At 41.9% G+C, this 21001-nt stretch overlaps 1 protein-coding gene across 1 annotated transcript in view; it reads right to left on the bottom strand.

The window, feature by feature from the left end:
- ARHGAP31 (Rho GTPase activating protein 31) overlaps positions 1–21001 on the bottom strand; it is a 114248-nt gene that overhangs the window by 23051 nt on the left and 70196 nt on the right. Inside the window, exons 2-7 of the mRNA XM_048494597.1 lie at positions 18332–18434; positions 16255–16399; positions 8532–8614; positions 6720–6827; positions 2229–2374; positions 422–620 (exon numbers count right to left, since the gene is read on the bottom strand). Of these exons, the coding sequence (XP_048350554.1) occupies positions 422–620; positions 2229–2374; positions 6720–6827; positions 8532–8614; positions 16255–16399; positions 18332–18434 (784 nt within the window). The remainder of the gene's footprint in view (positions 1–421; positions 621–2228; positions 2375–6719; positions 6828–8531; positions 8615–16254; positions 16400–18331; positions 18435–21001) is intronic.

Raw genomic sequence — 21001 nt, 5'->3', positions numbered from 1 at the left:
CCAAACATTACTTGGCAGGATGGATCCATCGTCTGTCTCATGCATTTCATGAATTCATACAACACTTAAAAAGTTGCTCAGGCTACTGAAAATTAAAATGTATATGGATTATTATTATTCTCTCAGCAGTGTTGATGTGCCAAATGGGATGCACAGCACAAGAAAGAGGCTTATCTGTTTTACATTCTATTCACCCTCTTATCTACTAACTAGACTATCAGGGTGATACAGCAGATTCTCCCCTCTTCCATTTTACCTCACAACAACTCATTGAGAGAAGTTGGGCTGAGAGAGAATTACTTCCCAAGGTCACCCAGAAAGATTCATAGCTGAGACAGGATTTTCAACCCAAGTTTCCCCAATTCTGATCCGAAACGTTAGTCACTTTACCATACCGGTCTGTCAAGCTGCGGCAACTTACTTGCCATCTGGTAGGTCAAGCACAGTGTGAAAGAAAGAGCCTGTGGCAGGGACAATTTCTGGCAAACTGTTCTCCCTCCTTTCCTTGCGGGCAGGGTGGCACGCTGACAGGCTTCTAGCCTGAGCTTCTTCCAGACTCACTAGCTTCATGGGAAGGGTGGCAGAAGGCAGTGTCAAGCTCTTCACAATGGGTTTATTCTCTGGAAAGCAAAAAGGAAACATGACAGACTCCTTGCCTTGCTCTGTGGTGGGCAAGTAAGAAAAGTGTGGGGGGGGAAGGGAAAGTTTTTAGCACATCTCTCAAACATTTCCATTCTAAGCGCTTAAACGTGCAAACAGTGTTTAGAATTGTGTTTTGGTGGGAAATCGTCTTCTCTCCCAGCAATCTGATTCAGTGCCCTGGCTTTCCATCCCAGCAGGACCTTGGGCATCAGCCAGACTACACAGCCCTTTGGCATGTTTCTTCTGAAGATGGGGCAGGAGGGATCCCTGGTGGACTGAACTCTGGGAAGACTCCACTCCAGAGGTGGCCTTTGAGGCTAAATGGCCTCCTCACCTCAGCCCAAAACCAGCCATCATTTTTCTTGTTTATTAAAGACGCCTATGTTTATTGGAAGAGCCAAAGTTCGAACTATGAATCTCAAAGAAATACTATTGGAAAAAAAACAAGTTTCCTAATTCCAGAGGGTACTTTACAGATTTTGCTAACAATAATAATCAGGAGTAAACAGCACAAGGGATGGTAACAGACTGTCTGTCACCAAAAACAGAACAGCTATGAAGAAAAACAATACAAAACAAATGCCAGAGAGAACTGTGGGAGAATCCGGTGTGTGTGTCTGTGCAACAATTGCTTTGAATAGTTCTGACCCTTTCCACACAAACCTTTTAACATGTTTTTAAGGCAAGAAATAAAATGTTTCCTCCATGGAGCTCCACACTGTTTTCCCCCAAAATGTTTTATTTGCAGTCTCAAAACATTTTAAATGAATGTCCTTTTAACACAATTCTTTGGTTGAAACATTTTGCAAACGTCTTCAGTTGCCTGTGCAACCTTTTAAAGATGTTTCCCAGTTCCTCCTCAGCACCATTTTCTGAACTCACTTCATTCCCCGCACCTGCTTATTTGCACCATTTCTGTTGGGTTTTTATGGGGGGGGGGGGGACGCCAATCTTTGAGGCTTTGAGTACATGAAGTGCAGAGAATTGCACCATGAGGCTCTGAAGCAATGAAGCGATTCTACAACTAGCAAAAAAAGGGAGGGAAAAATCACGTAATGGTGGCCAGGAATCATTTCAAGGCGGTGAGTGTAGACATTCATCATGGTAAAGGGGGGTGGGGGTTGAAATGTTTTAGAAACGTTTTAGGTGATTTGTGTGAAAAGGGCTTCTGTTTACCCGGTATGGTCTTTTTCAGCCAGATCAGCTTCTTTCAGAGCTATGGCTCACATTTTATGGAATGGCATTCCCAAAAACATCTACAGAATTCTCTTCCTACCATTTAGGTTGTACAAGGTAATCTTTTTTTGGGGGGGGGGGAGAGCTTTTAGTGATGAGTTGTAAGTCTGCTGGCTTATTATTGTTGTTTGGAGTAGGTTTTTGTGATAACCATTCATGATTTATAATTGGGGCTGCTATTAGCTGTCTGTTTTTTTTCTTGATGGTATTATATTTTAACATGTGCAACTTCTAGACAGCTGGGGTACGATTTTTAAAAATAAATAAATAGGTTTTTTTTTTAATTTAAAGCTTGTGGTAGGTTTGGAAATTTCACTACTGATAGAAGAAAACAGTTCCGGAAGACTCACCCTCAGTCTCTTTTGGCCTGGCAGAGACATGGTCATTAAAGATTTCATCCACGTGGTTCAAAATAAACTCAATCACCAACTGCTGGACCCGCACCTCCAGGAATGCTGCATCTCCATTGCACCCCACAGCTTCAATTTCCTTTGACCTGTGCCGCAGAAAGGGAGACAGTTGTGAGAACAGTGCATGTTGACTTTGGAGGGAGGTGGTGGCACAGAGTTGAATGCTGGGCCTGGCTGAACTATTCAGCTCCGTACTGTGTTCAGCTCTGCACTGCTGCCTACAAAGTCCTCGTGGGTTCAGAGGTGGCAGGCAGAAAAGAGGTGAGCACTGGGCTTGGCCAAGCTGAACCCAGAATTCAGCTCTGCACTGCCACTACTGAAGTCCACATGAGTCTTGGAGGGGACATGCAGCTCAGAGCTGAACACTGGGCTCAACTGAGCCCAGAGTGTAACTCAGCACGACCTGCCACCTCTGAGACCCACATGGACTTGGAAGGCAGCTTAGAATTTTTCAGGATCATGTTTAATAAATCTGAAAGCAGGAAAAAACCCATATCATATGGGGGGTAGTGGGTGGGTGTGGATTTTTTCAAAATTTCTGTGTTTTTCAAACTCGAATGCTAAAAATACTGGGAAGAAATGGTGCACATTTACTATTCCAACGAGGCAGAGAAAGGCCAGGGCTGGCTCTTTGCTTTAGAGAAGAGATATGTTGTCAAAGAAACAAATAGGCATCAGGAAACAGGCACCACATTGGGAACACTGCTGTAGGCGATGCAGGTAATAGTGCTAGGGAGGCCAGATGTCGGTATTATATTTTGCTCTGTGGAGAATGTGTTACTAGAATCACAACAGTTTCATCCTGCACTCTTGATAACATCGAGTGGATTGTACCCTACCACTCAACTCAGCTAAGCAGAAAATTGTCCTCTGGTGCAAGGAGCTTTCATCCAACGGAAAAAGCTGTTCCTCTGGAGAAGGGATTTGTTGTACCAAAGGAAGGTTTTGCACTCAGCTGGGTGGCAAATTAGGATGCAATCTACTGTCTACATATTTGTCATCTTTTGGGTGCTTTGTGAATTTCTGCCCAGAGCTTTGGATTAACTATTTGAGCTTAACCACCTGATGCATGATGCAACTTTATTCCATGTCAGACCACTGATCTAGCAAGGTCAGTACTGTCTACTCTTACAGTCTACTCCTTTTAACTAGAGATATCAACAATTGGATCTGGGACCATCTGCATTCAAAGCAGATGTTCTACCACTAAGCCTCAGCCCCTCTCCCTGCATCAACTGCTTCAAAGCCTAAATGCCTGATAGCGTTCCATGTTTCTATCGTCTATTTTAGTAAAAGGTGCAGCTTCTTGAGGTAAGAAATCCCATTTCTCTTTTTTCCAATTCATGGTTGCTCTCCTTATATGCTCGTCACCCCCAGCAAAGCTAAACGAAAACTCAAAGTGTGGATTCTGTGATAAGTAAAGACTGAGCGGGAGCAGTCAGTGGAAACCTGGTTTGGAAGTCATGGAATTTGCTAATGAAATGCTCAGGATGGGACATTGTTCCTGGCTGGAAGGCAAGGCCCTTTCCAAAAACAGCTGAGCAGTGAATGTGATCAGAGCTGAGTGTTACATGCCAGCTATTTCCCAAAAAAACCTCTTGTTGATAAAGCACTGAGACTGGAAGGGCTTGGAATATGGGGCTGAAATAACTCACAGGTGTGATCTATATCCTACGGCAATCATTGATAGTATTCCCACTGATTTCAATGGGTGCTCATTCAATCTTATGTAATTTATGACCCAGCCCTTTGAGAAGGTTTGCCAACCTCAGGGTAGTTGCTGAAGGTCTCCCACTATTACAATCCCCCACTATTACCAGGTATCGGAGATCAGTTCACTTGAAGAAAATAGCCACTTGGGAAGGTGGACTTCATAACATTATAACCCACCATAGCCCCGCCCCTCTCCGAACCATGCCCTCCTTAAGCTCCACCCTCCAAAATATCCAGGTTATTTCCCAACCCAGAGATGGCAACACTACATTTGAGGCAGTGAACTGAAGAAGCAATTCATAGAATACCACACAGTGAGTTTTCTTTTCATCCTGATCTGAGGGGAATGCCCACTTTTCTGCTCCAAGAGTTGGCACGTTCCAGATCATACAGGATATTGGCACAAAGACCTTTGGTAGTTGAATTGGTGGAGGTCTCAGGAGTTGCAGAGACAAGCCCAACTATGCAGCTGCCTGATATGTCTTGCCAGGGAGGCAGTCCTCACAAATAGTTTTACTCTCAAACCAAAATATTGCTCTTCAACTGCCAAAGCAGTGCAAAAGCCTGCTAGAATTGCTAAAGCTGATCTGTAGGATTTAGCTTATCTCTGAACAGACCCATCCCATCAAACCAAGATCAAGTAGGAATGGAAGGGAAGGGAAAGCATCAGTTGTGAATGCCACCACTCATTTTGATGGATTGTGTGTGTTCACGCTTTTTTAATGGCTGCCTCATGTTTTCCATCTCCTCACCATTGACCGTCAAACCAATCCCCGCTCTCCCACCCCCTCAGGAGAAGCAGAGAAGCTGTTTCTTATCTTGACATGCCAAAGTGTTCCTGAAGGAATTATCTCTGGGCAAGGGATCCTTTGTAAAGTTAATGGCTGGAGTGCTAGATAAAACTCAGAGGGGACTTTGCATAGGGATAGCCATGTAAGGAAAAGCATAGCTGTGCCTCCTGCTTTTTAAATTGTTCTCCTTGAGACTTAGATTTTTAAAGAGCATCTGACTTCAACAAATAGCAATTGGAACGAAGCTTTTTTTCCCCCCAGCAATGTGTGTTTAGTATATTTGATATCACTTGTAGTCATGGGACTAGTTCTATCTGCGTTGCAATGGTAAAGAATGAAATTGTTTAATCAGGGCTATTTGGCCAAAGGCCAATGTGTCTAATTTTGTCATGCAACTTCTTCTGCTATGTTAGTCCTCAACCACCTGTATATGTACCCACTATTCTTTCCCACCTCTATCTGTCGAAGTGGGTCAGAAGTTGCCAACATATGTCCAGTGGGCACACAGTTGACCAGGAATATCTTTTTCATAAGACCCATTAATATGGATGGGAGTTGTCCAAGTGTTCCAGTGAAACTGTAACTCATTCTAGTAGTCATTGAAGAGACACATATTCACAACAATATCCAGTATTGTTCACAGAATATTCTCAAACTTCCTTGTGATCAGCAATTGGATTGTTCTTTCAGTTTCTACCAAGAGCTATTCTGGTTGCTCAGGAAATGGGGAAAAAAGCAAGAAATGCACTTTCTATTTCAGACATGAAGAAAAGATTCATGAATTCCCTCTAGGCAAAATCTGTAAGTCTCCAAGAAAATACAGAGTAATCTATCTAGCCATCCATCTCTGACTCTGCTTCCTGGTGGGGACCCAAAATGGCTTACAACATTCTCTCCTGCAGTTCTGCATTTTATCCTGAGTACAGCGACCCTGTATGGCAAGTTAGGCTGAGAGAATGAGACCAGCCCTCACCCATGGCAGATGGGGGATTCAAACCTGGGTCTCCCAAATCCTAGCTCAGCACTCTGACCACCACACAATGTTGTTCAGTGTATCTGTTTTCAAATGTGTTGCTGCAGTAAGCTTTGAACTGAGCTGCAACATTTCAGACTATGAAGAATGGTTTGCAGTGCAAGCATTATCCAATGTGCAGCGATCTGGCAGACATAAAGCTCCTTTTCTCCATTTGTTACACTTTAAGTGTCCCCAGTGTATCTTTGTTGTGTACAATAGATTTTCCTCTCCTCACTTTCCCTGTTCCTCAAGCTCAACCACCAGAATTTTAGCCCGCTCTCCAAAAAGGAGCTGATCATTTCTGTTCTTTAACAAACCAGTTCCCCATTTCTCGTTTGCCATTTTCAGGCTTTCAATTACAGATGCACACTTTCCCATGAGCTGCTAATAAAAAGCCACTATTTAAGGCAAGTGACATACATACAGTCCACAAGGACAGTGTTCCATGACCTGCTTTTCTTTTCCAGTTCCAACGCTGTTTTACAAACCACCATATCCCACAACCACTTTTATAGAATCAGGGCTTATGCAATCATGACTCAACTGCAGATTCAGAAGGGACTCCATGAAGAATGTTCTTCAAAGTTTATCTGAAGCGAGCAGTCAGCCCTTGTCAGTTTTCTTGCCAGCTCTCTAGTCAGATGACATCATCAAAACAAGTCAGAAAATATAAAACGTTGATCTATTGGAACTGACTGAGTTCCAGTTCTGTGGCTATTAATGACTTGTTGCTACCCATGCATCATCTGGGAGTTGGATGGAGACATACTAATTTTTTTTTCTTTCAGCCGGTCCGCTCCAGTAAGTAGCTCTTTGTCCTTCTATCTGCAACTAACCAACATTCCCATGAATGACCAGTTCATGAACGACCAGTTCACCTTGAGAAAAGAACAGGAAAGGCTCATACCATACCTGAGCAGGTTAGGGGCCCACACCAAGGCCAAATTCCTGGCATGCATGTTGGTCATGCTGCTGAAGGATGCTAGATGAGCCAAGTGCTTGATCAGGTATTCCAGTGTCCTGCAATGATTTGGTAACATAAAATGACTCTCGCATAAAGCTTTGTTTCAGTGATTGTGTCATACCCTACTGTACTGGCTGCATGCAGAAGGCAGGGAACGACAATGCCAAAAGTTCCTAGGCCCAAGAGCTGCACGGAAAGCATCTTAACCAAAGATCTATTGTCTTTGCTACTGATGTTATGCCACCAACCTCATCCCTTTCACTGCTAGTTTCCTGTCTCATTTCATCCACCCATCAAGCCCATATATTGTCTGCCACTTTGCCATCAGTCTGCTTTTTCTGGCCTCAAGGTCAAGGGCTGGGTGGGAAGAGCTGTTCAAAATAGACCCCCATTTCTTTCAGTTTTAGGATTCTCCCAGGTGCAGCCAAGAAGTCATTCTATTGTTACTTCAGGTTTTTGTTCTGATGATGTATCAAATATGATAAAACTTCAAAACAAAAGGCATAAAGGGAGAGTGCTCTCCCTTTCCTCCAGTGTTCATGGTGCATATAGGCTTCAGCAAGCTGCCTTGTACTGAGACTGACCATTGGTCTATCACGGCCAGTACTGCCTACTCTGACTGAGATGAATTTTCACATATTTGCTGGTAATTTTGACTGGAGATATCAGGTACTGAACCTGCGACCATCTGCATGCAAAACTGATGCTCCGTTATCAAGCCACAGTGTCACCTCTCAGATAGGTTTCACTGAAGCTACTTTGGCTTTCTTTCTTTTTTTTTAGTTTGCTGAGTTGTTCTGTTATTATTAATTTTAAGTTCTTTTTGCATTGTTTTATGCTGTTTGGCAGCTCAAGAGATTCTGGAAAGAAAAGGTTTTTTAAAGTTCCAGAGGTACACAGTGTTGTGCCCCGAAGAATTCTAGACTCCATGTACAGTGCACCTATGTGTTGTAACATGATGGGGGGAAAACACAAATCAGAGAAAATTCTTCATAACAAGCCCTTGTTATGTTGAGAAAATGAAAAACTAAACTTTTTTTTGCATGCACTAAGCTAGATCTTTATTCCATTCTCTTTGCCCATTTCTGTGACATAGTTCTTTGTGGCACAGATCTGTGGGAATTGTGCTCTTATCTAAGAATACAAAAAAGTATACATTCTTTCCTAGCTAGCACTTTGAGTGCCCAAAAAATTAAAAAAATATATTGTACACAGAGGGTTAATTTTGAAGAATGCTTTTTTTTAAAAAAATCTGTGTTGTAGGAAAAGCAACTCACATTGCGATGAATCATAAAATCAAACAAAATCAGTTAGGAACCTTTCCAAAGTGGCCCAAGTGGGTAAATGGATTCTAGGGGCTCCAAAAGGCTGCTTAAAGAAGATCCTGGCTAAATAAATCAATGGTTCACTTCATGCAAGTAAAAAGAGGGAGCACAAAGGAGCACATTTGCACAGCTCAAACCAATGCACGATTATTCTAATTCCTGGAGGTGGAAAGTACCCCCAAGTCAGAGCTGACTTATGGTAACCTTGTAGGGTTTTCAAGGCAAGAGTTGTTGAAAGGTGGTTTGCCATTGCTTGCCTCTGTGTTTTGACCCTGGACTTTCTTGACAGTCTCCTCTCCAAATACTAACTAGGGCCAACCCTGCTTAGCTTTCAAGATCTGACTAGGTCAAGCTAGCCTGGGCCATCCAGGTCTAATTCCTAGTACAATAGATATCACCAAGATCATCTCCATGTCTTAGAAACCGGAGTTTTACCTGTAATGAGACGATGGAAGTTCTTGGATGGCATTCTGAATTTGGACCAATTGCTCTTCCTTTGGATAGCTTGAAACTGCCTCCTATGGAACGTGGTCAAAAAGAAAGTCATGACATTCCTCTGAAGATGCCAGCCATAGATACGGGCGAAAGGTTAGGAGCAAAAACTACCAGACCATGGCCACACAACCCATAAAACCCACAATGGAGACAAAACAAATGAAGCTTGGAAAAGAACAATCCTTCAGGGAACTAAGCGACAGTGGTTGAAGTCCTTCATCATGTTGGAAGATTGTCAGAACAGAGGAGAGGAAAGTCACATGGCAAAGGGAGATCCACTTGCATATTCTATTGAAATGAGTTCCAAACACATTTTAGTCTTGCAGCTACAACTCCTTGGGCCCCTTTTCAATGGTTGAGCAAAAAAAATAAAGGAAGCAACAAAACAAAGAGTCACAAAGCAGGGAGTGACTCTATGAGGTAAGGTACCTGGGTTAAAGTGAAATAAGTTTTTTAAAGCTGATATTTCCCAAAGTTCCCATAGCTGAGATACGTGTCTTTTTTGAGTTAGAGGCACTCTCATGTCCGATCTGTAAAAAGGACACAGTCACCCAACTGAATAGCAACAGTGCTGTTTTAATATTTATAATGTGCATCAGCAGCTAGGCACTGAACAGTAACTATATTATGAGGGATGAAGGCTGCCTCCAGGCCTAATTTGAATTATATGAATTGTGTTTTATTTTATTAGACTGCAAGTTGTTGGCAGGGACTAGTTGTTGTTTTGTACAGCACCCAGCGCTAATATCATAGGACATATAAACAAATAATCATCATGAAGGTTTTTTGCTGCGGCAGCATTCCAAGCGTACTCCAGAAGGCTTGAAACCTACAGTACATCCTAGCCATGTTTATTAAGAAGCAAGTCCCACTTAACTCAGTGGCACTCACCCCGGATAACTGTGCTTAAGAGATGCTTTGAACTGTCATCAAGCATCAAGAAAGTGACTGCTGTGCAGAAACAAAATGTGTAACTTACATAGTACAGTGGTTAGAATGTCAGGATAGGATCTGGGAGATCCAGGTTGTAGTCCCCACTCCACCATGGAAGCTTGCTAAGTAACATTGGGTCAGTTACATACTCTCAGCCTAACCTATCCCACAGGTTTGTTATGTGGATAAAATGGAGGGCAGAAGAGGGTTGTACACCAATTTGGATCCCCACTGGAGAGAAAGGCACGGTATAAACCCTTACTTAATTACTTAATAAAAAGTTACACAGAATGTTTGCAGTCCGTTTTCAATTCTTGTCGATACCATAGTGCTCTGTATTTTTCTGCTCAGTATTGCTGTGCATTGTTTTATGCTCTGGTAACATAGAGAATGTGATGAACAGGAAAGGGGAAACAGCAGCCAGGTTCCCTGCCATCTTATCCCACCCCTTCCTCTGTGGCTCTGAAGGTGGTGTTACGTAGTTCTTCCTTCCCTATTTTATCCACACAACAATCCTGTGAGGTAGGGCAGAGTGTGTGTATGTGTGACTAGTCAAGGTCACCTAGTAAGCTTCATTGGCAATTGGGATTTTGAACCATGGATTTCACATAACAACCCTGTAATGAATTTCAGGCTAAGAGACAGAGCAATTGGCCCAGTTAACTTCACGGTGCAGGGTAGTTGCTAATCAGCTTTCCGTAGTCCTAGTTAGACCCCAGCAATGCAGTACAATAGAGAATGACTCCGGGGTTAGATGATGTAACTCTGTCTAGAGTCAATTCCCCACTGAGGATTAGATGCGTGCTCGTCACGCCAAATATCCAGGTTTCCTGTAAAACTTCCCACTTTACCAGCGCCGAACACGCATTCATCTGGTGTCTGGCGCTCCCCCCTCCCCCCCACCCCCAGCACATGTTATTTTAGAACCTGCATGGAAGTAGACCTTTTTAAAAAACGTGTGGGCAATCTGGAGCGGTGGGGAAGTTGAGGGGTGAATTCAGATTCGTTTTCCCCGCCGCTGGTAGTGACGTGGAGCCTCCCATCCAATAAAAATGCAGTGGGCTGCGCACGATGTGCACGCAGCCTTTTTTTATTTCGTGGACCAGAGATCCACGTGGATATGAAGCAACATGGGGGCGGTTTTGACTGATTGACTTAGTAGAAGGCAATACAAAGCAGTGCTACACATCGTATCCACGTGGATCCGACTACATGGAGGCGTGTGGAAAGAGGGCTTTGCTTTAATCACCTGTTTCTTAGTCTCCGCATAGCGTCGTTCTGCGCATGCTCGCTCAGACATGGATCCGCAAGGTTAAAAATAAAAAAAACAATTCCTGCCCCAACACAATGCAGTAGCCAATCAGGAATGCCCCTGAGCGGATCGCGCATTTGATTCACCAACAGTGGGGAGTCCTGCGTTGCTGCTGTGTTGCTGGGAACAAGGATCGTTTGGAGGCCACAAGCTGTGGTGGAGACCATCAAACCATGATCAAAAGGTGCCGAATCTTTCCAAAGCTGGATGTATCTAGATTCATTTTTTTCAGTGGGGAATTGACCCTAGGGAAACTGTGGGAAACATTTCATAGCTTAATCCAATTTCTTCTTCCTTTTTCCTCAGCTCACATTCCAGGGCATTTTGTGTGCTAAGATGCAGAGAGGAGTCAGGAGACTGCCCACTGCCCCTCTTCACTGAATCACTGGTCTAGAAATTCCTAGTAAACCCAGACCAGTGGCTCAGAAGCAGTCTTCCTTTACAGGAATGTAATTCTCTTGCTTCTCTGTACCAGCTGTGCTTAGAGTTCAGTCATGTCAAGCCTCCGAATGCTGTCAACTTCCCGGCCCCCGCTCTTCTGTGGGTGGATCCTTTGGGGCTACCAATTAATTTCTCCTGGCATATTAGCATTTCTCTAACAGTGGAGTCATGTGCTGCGTCACAAAGTCTGGGAAAGTTGGATTTGTACCAAGCCAGACCAGTGATTCACCCAGTCTAATAGTAATGCTATTTTTAAAAATGGATGAAAAACTTTAGCTGGCTGCATTGACGTTTTCAGTGAAAACCCTTTGAATTAGTGCCCTGATCTGTAAAAAAAAAAAAACAACAACCCTAAACATCTCTTTATTGTATTAAAAACATTAAATCACTTTGTCTTTTTTCAAACGCTGGTATATTTGCTAAAAACTCAGGCAACAAAGTATAACGAATGCAAAGAAAATTCATATTTTTAAAAAAGTATCATTAAAAAAAGAAAACAGCTCTTCATAAAGTCCCTTGCGATCCAGGGCAAAATAAATCTATTCTATATTTAAAATAAAGCAGCAATATTATTTATTGTATTTATTTTAAACATTTCTATGCTGCCTTTTCATCTAAAATGGATCCCCAAAGCAACAAACATCAAAACATTAAAGTATCACAACATTAAAACAATACTTAAAGTAAAGTACATATAAAATATTTCAATAAAAACATGCAAATACACACAAAACCACCACCAGGGAGGGGGATCAATTAGAGTTAGTGGGGGTATTCCCAACAAATAAAAAAAGAGTCCACCCATTGGTGGAAGGCACCAGTAGAGGGAAATATATGAGTCTCTTGGGGAAGGAGCTCCACGTTTTGGTGCTACAACCAAGAAGACCTTTTCTTGGGTGGCCACCCATCTAATCTTGGAGAAGGCACATGAAGCACGATCTCTAAAGCTGACATATTAAGCTGACATGTACAGGAACTGCAATTTATATGATGTAAAACTGAAAATTAAATACATATGGCAATAGTAACTTTAGGAATGTAGTTGCATAGTTAGGCAGATATGCATTTGGTTTCTTGGGCAGTGTCCCATTGCACTGACCATTCCTAGAGCATTTTGTTCTCACAACAGCTCAGCAGGATTTCTCCTGCTATATTCATTTATTTAATTAATTTATAGACCTCTTCACCCTGACATTTTACAGACTAAATGAAATGAGATGAAATTATTTGGCCTAGAACCGTTGGGAACTTGGAACTAATAAGGCCAAGAAAGCCATTTAGATGGAAACAAACTCAAGTGCTATGTGGGTCAAAGTCTGTGATAGAGATCTCTACTAGACATCCGTCAATCATCTTTTTTTTAACTCTAGAAAAAAGACCACACACCAATTTCCATGACAGAATGTCTGGTCTGTGTCTCTGACCCCCCACCCCCGATCAACCCACAACTTTAGAGTTGAAGCTATACATAATTTGTACTCAATCCCCTCCCCACCAACCATCTTGTATTAAACCTGTTTTGTAGATTTTTGCTAGGACTATTCCTACCCATGCTTACTTTCTTCATTCATGGCATGATCATTTTGAACCTGATTTTTCACAGTTCTACACCTTGACTCTAAGGCTGATTCTGCATGGACCAAAAACAGCGGTGTGAAAATGGTGTAAAGGGGTTTAAAATGGTGTAAAAGGGTTTATACCATTTTCACACCACTGTTTTGGGCCCATGCGGAATTAGCCTAACTTCCACCAATACAGGGAAAGGATCAGAGCTGCTTTTACCCACTTTGCACCAGATTAAGTCACAGTGAAGTCGCTTGCTGACAAAATTATAATAAGAATCTGTTGGTTTGGGAAGAGGAAGAGAAATTACATTCACCCTGCCTGGAATACTGTTAAGAATGGAAATAGTGTGTATTCTTACTAAAGCAGAGGTGCTAAGGAAAACTATGGTCATCAGATGCCATGCTACTTGTAAAAATAAATCTTTGATAATGCACTAATTATTGAACTCACATTATTATTCTACAAGGCATAATTTCACGTAACATGAAGCCCGTAATTCATTTCTTATTTATTTAGATATCATACCCAATTTACTCCCCAATGAGAACCCAAAGAAGCTTGCAAGTTGTTCTCTATTTTATTCTCATAACAACCACCCTGTGAGCTAGGTTAGCCTGAGAGAGAGTAACTGGCCCAAGGTTATCCAGCAAGATTCAATTTGGACCAAGGTCTCCCTACTTTTCTAGTCCTTTAATCACTGCACCACACTGGTCCCCCAAACACCAGCCTGTTGATAGCTGAAAGCTGCAGTGTTAGAAGTCTGGAGGAGGATGCTTTGTTGCCCAGGTATAACATCATAGGGCTTGAACAAGCTTTTACAATACAAGTTTGAGCAGCACTGTCCCTGATATGCTGCCCAAACAGCACCAGAATCAGCCCCAAAGCTGGGGTGAAGAAAGTAGGGCCCGCAACCATCGCTTTCTTTCTTTCCATCTGCTAAAGGAAGGGAAGAATAATTGGGAACATCTTTTTGCCATCTGAAGGAGATCTGGACTCAGCTTCTTTTTTCAATTTTTTTTTTAAATTACCAACAAAAGATTACAGGAAAAGAAAAGAAAGTGAACAGTAGAATAAGAGACAAAAAGAAAGACTAACAAGGAGAAAAACAAAGAGAAAGGAGAGGCTGTTTCCAAGATTACAATGGCTCACTGACACTGCTGGTTCTGGATTTTCTCTGAACTAGTGGGTTGAAACAGGATCATATCTACCTAAAGCAGCACCTGCTGGGCAGGGCGCAGTTGAATGCTGGTGAGCAGGGCTCCATGCGGAGTGGAGGCAGAGTGAATGGGGCTATCCTTGTTCACAGTCTCCATGCGAACAGGGTGAGCCTCGCTCACCAATCTTCAACTGCACTCCCGAATGGGGAGTTCCTAATTGGGTGTAGTTGGGGGGGAGACAGGGCACAGCTGCAAAATGTGCTCCCAGAAGTGGCACCCGGGACTTGAGACCCCCATGCCTTTCCTAGATATGCTACTGGGTCTAAAATTCAGGACCCACAGGTTCACCTATCAAATTCAAGGTTCCCAATATCTGAATAGGCGAGAGGCTAGAAAAACATGCTCAACAGTCGGCAAAGTATAATCTGGGAGTACCCAGAGGCTCAACCAGATTGAAATGCCATTCCACCGGAAGTCATTTGGACTCAGCTCCTGAGCTTCTTATGCAATTGGTATTTGTCTGGGTGTAGTGGAGGCATAAGTCTTTGCCACACGCCCTTTGGTTCTTTGCCAGTGGCTTGTGGCCTTGATTGAGTTGACCTTCCGAAATCAGCTCCAGCCCAGGATGTTGCAAAATCACATTGTTTGTGTTTTTTGTTGAAAATTGTATTTCTGCATATTTTGAAGTGGTTTGAGTTCCCAGATAGGGAAAAAAATGAATTATAAATCCCCATGGCTTGAAGCATTTCCAGGCTGTGTCAAATGCAACCATGATACTCGGGAAATGCTAGTGGTGACTTTACCTCAGGGCAATCTGATATAGTGCATATGCATGAATAGGACACCAGTGTCAAATGGTATAGTGGGAATTATATGGAAGGTTCTCTTTCACTGGTGCTTTTCAGTACTGTCTACTTGGATTGGCAGTGACTTTTGAAGGTTCAGTTATCATGATCTTTCCCAATCCCAATTCCAGATCCTAAAGATCTTAGAAACAGAGAACCAGGCACTAAAGCAGAAACCTATACATGCAAAGCATGTACTTGACCACTAGCTCAGAGCACCAGGGAAAATATGCATTAAAAAGTAGAAATAAGAAGTGCTTCATTTTCCACAATAAGTATTGCTTAGAGCTTCACATTAACATGACATTCCCTGCCTAGGAAGCCCTTCCTCCAAACCCTCAGTGAGCTGATTTAAGCTAGTGCTAAATAATAACATTTATTTTATTTTATAAAATTTATACCTAACCTTTTCGCCTTTATAAAGGCCACCGAAGTACCTAGAAAAATTTAAGCCTACATAATAAAACTGTATCTTAAAAACCATTAGAACAACCAAAATCACTTAATTACAACAATTAAAACCGGAACAAAAATACATGCAAAACATAAAAAGAAAAATTAAAACATAGGTCAGAAAGGAAGAATCACGGAGGGAGTGCCAAGTGAAACACAAAAAAAGTTTTTACCAGCGGGTAGAAGATGGCAACAGAATGGGACAGATGAAAATCCCTAGGGAGAGAGTTCCAGAGTTTTGGTGGCGCAACTCTTTCAGGTTGCCACTACCTAATTTCAGAAGGCAAGATCACCCAAAGTAGAGCCTCTGAGGATGACCATAGCACTTAGGAAGTTCATGAGGGTGTAGGCAGTGCTTCAAATATTTTGTTCCCAAACCAATCAACACCACCACCTCAAGTTGTGTTCACAAACAAATTGGGGGCCAGTGTAGATGGACCAGGAAAGGAGCCATTTAGTCCCTTTGACCTACTCCAGTCAACATGCCGGCTGCAGAATTCTGCACCTATTGAAGATTTTGAGCACTTCTCAAGGGAAACCCCGCATAGTATGTATTGTAGTAGTCAGTCCTCTCCACTTGCTCAAAAGTGGTCTGCTTTATTATTATTTCATATATCTCAAGGCCAATAATGGAAAATAAGTTCCAGGGCTAAAACCTGGTTCACATTAAAGTCCGGAAACGAAAGATTGAAACGTAGAAGAGCAGAGTGTACAGACAAAATATTGAAACAAAAGAAAAATGAGGAAAATAATGAATGGTTCTTCTTCTTATCTACCCACTCTTATCTACCCCACTGCTTTCCCTAACACACACATCAACACACACACACAAATGGAGTAATGGAAGAAGACCAAAACTGCAAAGGTTTTATCCTTTGGGAATCTTTTTCTTTTTCCTCTCAACAAAACAGTTATATCTGTATGCCAGGCTGGGAACAAGACAGAGATGATCTCACCGTGAATTTCTTGTAAAGTTCATATGTGAGGAGGGGATTGGGTAGCTCCCGGAAGTATAACTTGCAAAGTGACCCAACACAGTGAATGTCCTGGAGGTAAATTTCCTTTGTCAGGTCTGGGCACTGGTCGGAGGCAAACTCTTGCCTGAAATAACAGAGATGGAGGCATAATAGTGTTAATGAAGAGGAGCTGGAAACAGTTTGTGTTTGATTTCTGTCACAGTAAAAAAATAAAGAGAGATAGGAAGAGAGAATTTTCACTGATTGGGTAGCGTCAAGGCATAATGTGTTTTCCCAGTAATGGGGAACCTGTTCAGCACCAAGAATCACCATGGAAACCTATACCTTGACGGCTGCAGTGATTATGCATATTCTTATATCACATAATTTACATATTTAAATCCCATTTGCATGAAGATGATACATTCTAAGCCACATTTGAGATAGATTTGTTGAGCAGGTTGTCAGTCAGCTCTGATGCACACATTCCACATCCAGTATTTCACAGGAGTGTAACCTTCTCATCCCCCAGCATAGAATGTTTGGAAGAATTTACAGGCAAGGAGGTCTTACTAATAACATTCATCTTCCCAATTTCACTTTCTGGATTAAATTTTATTCACGACTAGAAAATAATACCATTAAACTCATATTTCATATTTCTAATGATTAAGAAGATAATATTGAAAAGATAGAACACAATTGGGTGCTGTGTGGTTTCCGGGTTCCCCATTACTGGGAAAGCCTTCGACAATAGAACACAATTCATTCAGGATGAAAATGACCAATCCAAGAGTATAAGAGCATTGTTTCATAATATCAATGAATACAGGAGACTATGTCTGTATCAAATGTTTTGATTTCTGTTAGTTTTTACTCTGCCCCAGAAAAGTAACTTTAGTCATTCCTGTTTATGTAGACTGGATAGAATCTCCAGTGCCTAACCAAACAGGTCCAGTATAGACTCTAAAATGATAACTCTGGTTCATTTTGCACAGCAAGAAGTCGTCTGTGGGATGTCTTAAAAAGAGGTGGTTTCTGGTGTGCTTTCTGGACAGTAAAGACATCACAGGGAAAAAGAGGCTGTTTCCCATCTGACCATTTTGCTCTCTGGTCAGTTTCACTCTCACTCTTGCGTCTGACTTTTTATGTGCAGGTGAAGGATTCTCCTTGCCCCAATTTGGGCACCTTTTCAGCCCAAATAGTACATAGTTGTACTCAGCTCATCCTGCCGATTCCAGCAATATATAGTGTTCCTTTTAATTTTTTTAATGAGTTATTTCTGTAGCCACGCAAACATGGATACAAGAATCTTAGCTGCTCAGAAGATGGATCGGCCGCCCATTGAGAAGCACTGGGTTGACCTGCCCTCCACGGACTGACTGCAGTAACATATGACACCTCCTGAACCCTGCATTCCACCCAGCTAGGCAGGAGAAATATTGCAGATGGCTTTGGGGGAAAAGGTTCACTTTGAAGCATTTTTTAAAGGATGTCTTGAGCAGAAATAAGGCGTCCTAAGGACATCTTGAGATAAAAGGCTGTGCTGAGTGCCTTCCCAGAACACCCTTTTTTGCGTCCTCAGGACATCTTATTGCAGTTGTGCTGTAGGGACCTCTCTCTTTGCAGGGAGATTGCTCCAGAAACATCAGCTGATTCCCCCCTTTCCCCCTCAATTATGTTCTCCTTGTTCTCTCCTTCCCCTCATTCATCTGCCTTTCTTTCTATCCCCTTCACTCCCTTCCCCCCATCCTCCTTCCTCATTCTCTACAGTTCCCTTGTTCTGCTGCCCCAAGAGCACACGGGGGGATTCTTAAAATTTGTATAAAACTATAATGTAGGCTAACTAGCCTTCATTAAAAAATGCACTATAAGCTACAAACAGAACAGCTTGTTTACTAAAACCCAAAAACAGTGAGCTTCAAGGTTTCCTTCACATTTGTCCTCAGGTTTTCTATTAATTCCCCCAAAGTCACTTCTTTGGAACAACAATCCAGGTTCATCCCATGCATTCACAGACTGTTATCTCACAATGGATGCTGTTTGTCTCTTGTACGTGGGCTCTTCTCCCCCTCACCTTAGCTTTTGAATGTTGGAGGTCACTCCAGAAAGCCGGTAGATTCCGTCCACGATGCCGTGAGTCTCTATGAATTCTGCACAGCTCTTCAGAACTGGGGGAACTATGAGAAACAGGGAGAGACAGAAATAAAAAGAACTGACTCAGAGGGAAGAGAAGAGATCTTTCCCACCTAACCTCAGACTGGATCACCTTTTAGGCAACAAGCTGTAATGGACCTATGGTGGATAACCCAAAAAATACAAAGAAGAGTTTAATGCACTGATTAATTTAATTTGCAGATTGAAGTCCTCACTGGTGGGACAGTCAGCATAATACATTGGTACCCTCCTGCCAGGGCAAAGTGAAAAATACACATAATGTACCGGTATGTAATGCTGCCTTATACTAAGCCAGACTATTCATCCACCCAGATAATCTAATTTGAATGGCAGCATGTTCTGTGGACTCTGAGATAGAGAAAGGTCTTTGCCAGAACCTTCTACCTGACATATTTTAACAGGATATTGAACCTAGGATCTTTTCCCTTTTCTGTCCAGCTCACACACATAAGCCCATCTCTATATCCAGATATAGCATTATACCTCTGATTTCTGGATTAACTAACAGACCCAGAGAAGGATTTATTTTATATCTTATTTAATTCATTTATGTCCCACTTTTCTCCCAATGATGTTCTCCCTTTTCTCCATTTTGTCCCCACCACAAGCTTATAACGTAAGGTAGAGTGTGTGACTGGTACCAAGTTGCCTGGCAAGCTTCAATGACAGAATGGAGATTTGAATTCAGGTCTTTCAGATCTAAGTCTAACATGCCAATCCCTACACCATGCTAGCTCTCCATCACATTCTGCATAATAATGTCCCAGAGGAATATTGCTGGTCTCCCACAGAAACAGAACGGTCTCATGGATGGAGCCCAGCCCGATCCCACAAAGCTATTCTTGTAGTCAGAGAAGATATTAGGTAAAACTGCTAGGGAACATTCTAAATTTCTCATCTCTGTTGTTTGGCTCTGAATAGTACCATTTCAGTTTTGCTTTCTCCTGGTATGGAGTAGACCCCTGAATCTTTATTTTCATGCCATTCCCTATTTCCTCGCATTGAATTCTCCCCAAAGGTATACAGTTTGCATTATCTATGTATCAATAAATCACCATTATACTTATAAATGACAAATTTCGGTCATATAAATACTGTGTACCTTACATATAAAATCTAAACAACACGCATACATAATATCAATTAATATACAAATCTGACAGGAAAAAAATATGAGAACCAAAGCAGTGACAAAATAGAAAATAGAAAAATATAATAGGAATGTTCGTTCATCCCTCGGAAACACTATGAGCATTTTTCCTAGCCAAAAAAACAAAACAAAACATAACAAAAAACCCTGAGCCTAACTAAAACTGCCAATGATCAGTTCAAATCCATGTCAATAAATCTTTTAAATCTGGGGTTTCCACAGCATGCATGGTATTTGGACTTGTGCATGTTCGAAGGAAAAATGCTTGTACATTGCCCTTCTGAATATGGTAATGGGTTGTAAAACAAATACATGTTTATATGCTGTCTTGAAAGGATAAACTTGCACATGGATACACTATAGTTAATGCTTCCCTGAGTGAGTATAAAGAACTTTCTTTTAAACATGACAATCAGTAATTATACCTGTCCCACATATTGTCAGCTAAAAGTACAACTGTGCAGAAAAAAACGTACATTAACAAGGATGTTAGTATTTATTTTGCAGATGGTCCCTGAAACCTTGCCTGTGTTTAAAATGAAGCACAGATTTTTGAAAGGTAAAAGTAAAGATACGTACAGTCTGTCTTGCATGAGCAAACAACCTCCAAAAACTTTAGACCTCAAGGTCACATAGGAATCTTCTCCCATTCCCAATCTGTGTTTTAACACTGAACCCCCAGGATGATATGAAAAGGTATGATGGTGTGTTTTATGAGTCTGTGGAGGAGGAGCATTTGGCTAGCATGCCTGGCATAAAATCCACAATTTCACACATCTGGTGCCATGGGGAAGGGCCAAGGATCAATGACAGAGTATCCGCTTTTCTTGCAAAAAGTCCCAGGTTTAATCTCCAGGATCTCTGGTTAAAAGAGAATCAGATACTTGATGCAAAAGACCCCAGAGAGCCATTGCTAGTCAGAGCAGATAATGATAGATCAATTGTAGGATTTAGCAAAAGGTAACTTCATGTGTAGATGGACAGGCAAAGAACAAGGGCAGTTTGTTCCAATGGCATGCAAGTCTCGAAAGAATATACCCAAGATATGAAATCCTTCTGTGTAAAAAAAAGAGCTCTTTGTTGACCATACATCGCTGGTAAACTGCAGCCCTGAAACAAGACCAGAGCTTCTTATTTTGGGCTCAGATGAAACACAAGACAAGGATTGTGGAGAGCCGTCATGAGCCCCCAGATAAAGAGTCCACTCTGCCCTACCACATATGACCGATCCAAATCAAATATCATAGCAAAACAAATCATTTAAACTACAGAAACAAAATAATCTGCATGTCCATTGATCTGTCCATTTGTGGTAGAGATAACTCAGAGAATTAAACTAGGAGGCTTAAAAGTGGCCACCAGCTTCAATAGGGCTGCGAACATGGGAACATCCTGGCCCAGATAACCTTGACAAACAAA

Source organism: Sphaerodactylus townsendi, linkage group LG04 (assembly GCF_021028975.2).
Source record: "Sphaerodactylus townsendi isolate TG3544 linkage group LG04, MPM_Stown_v2.3, whole genome shotgun sequence".
In the NCBI taxonomy this organism is placed as follows: Eukaryota; Metazoa; Chordata; class Lepidosauria; order Squamata; family Sphaerodactylidae; genus Sphaerodactylus; species Sphaerodactylus townsendi.
The sequence above is the reverse complement of the archived record's forward strand: the minus strand, read 5'-3'. Positions and strand labels throughout refer to the sequence as shown.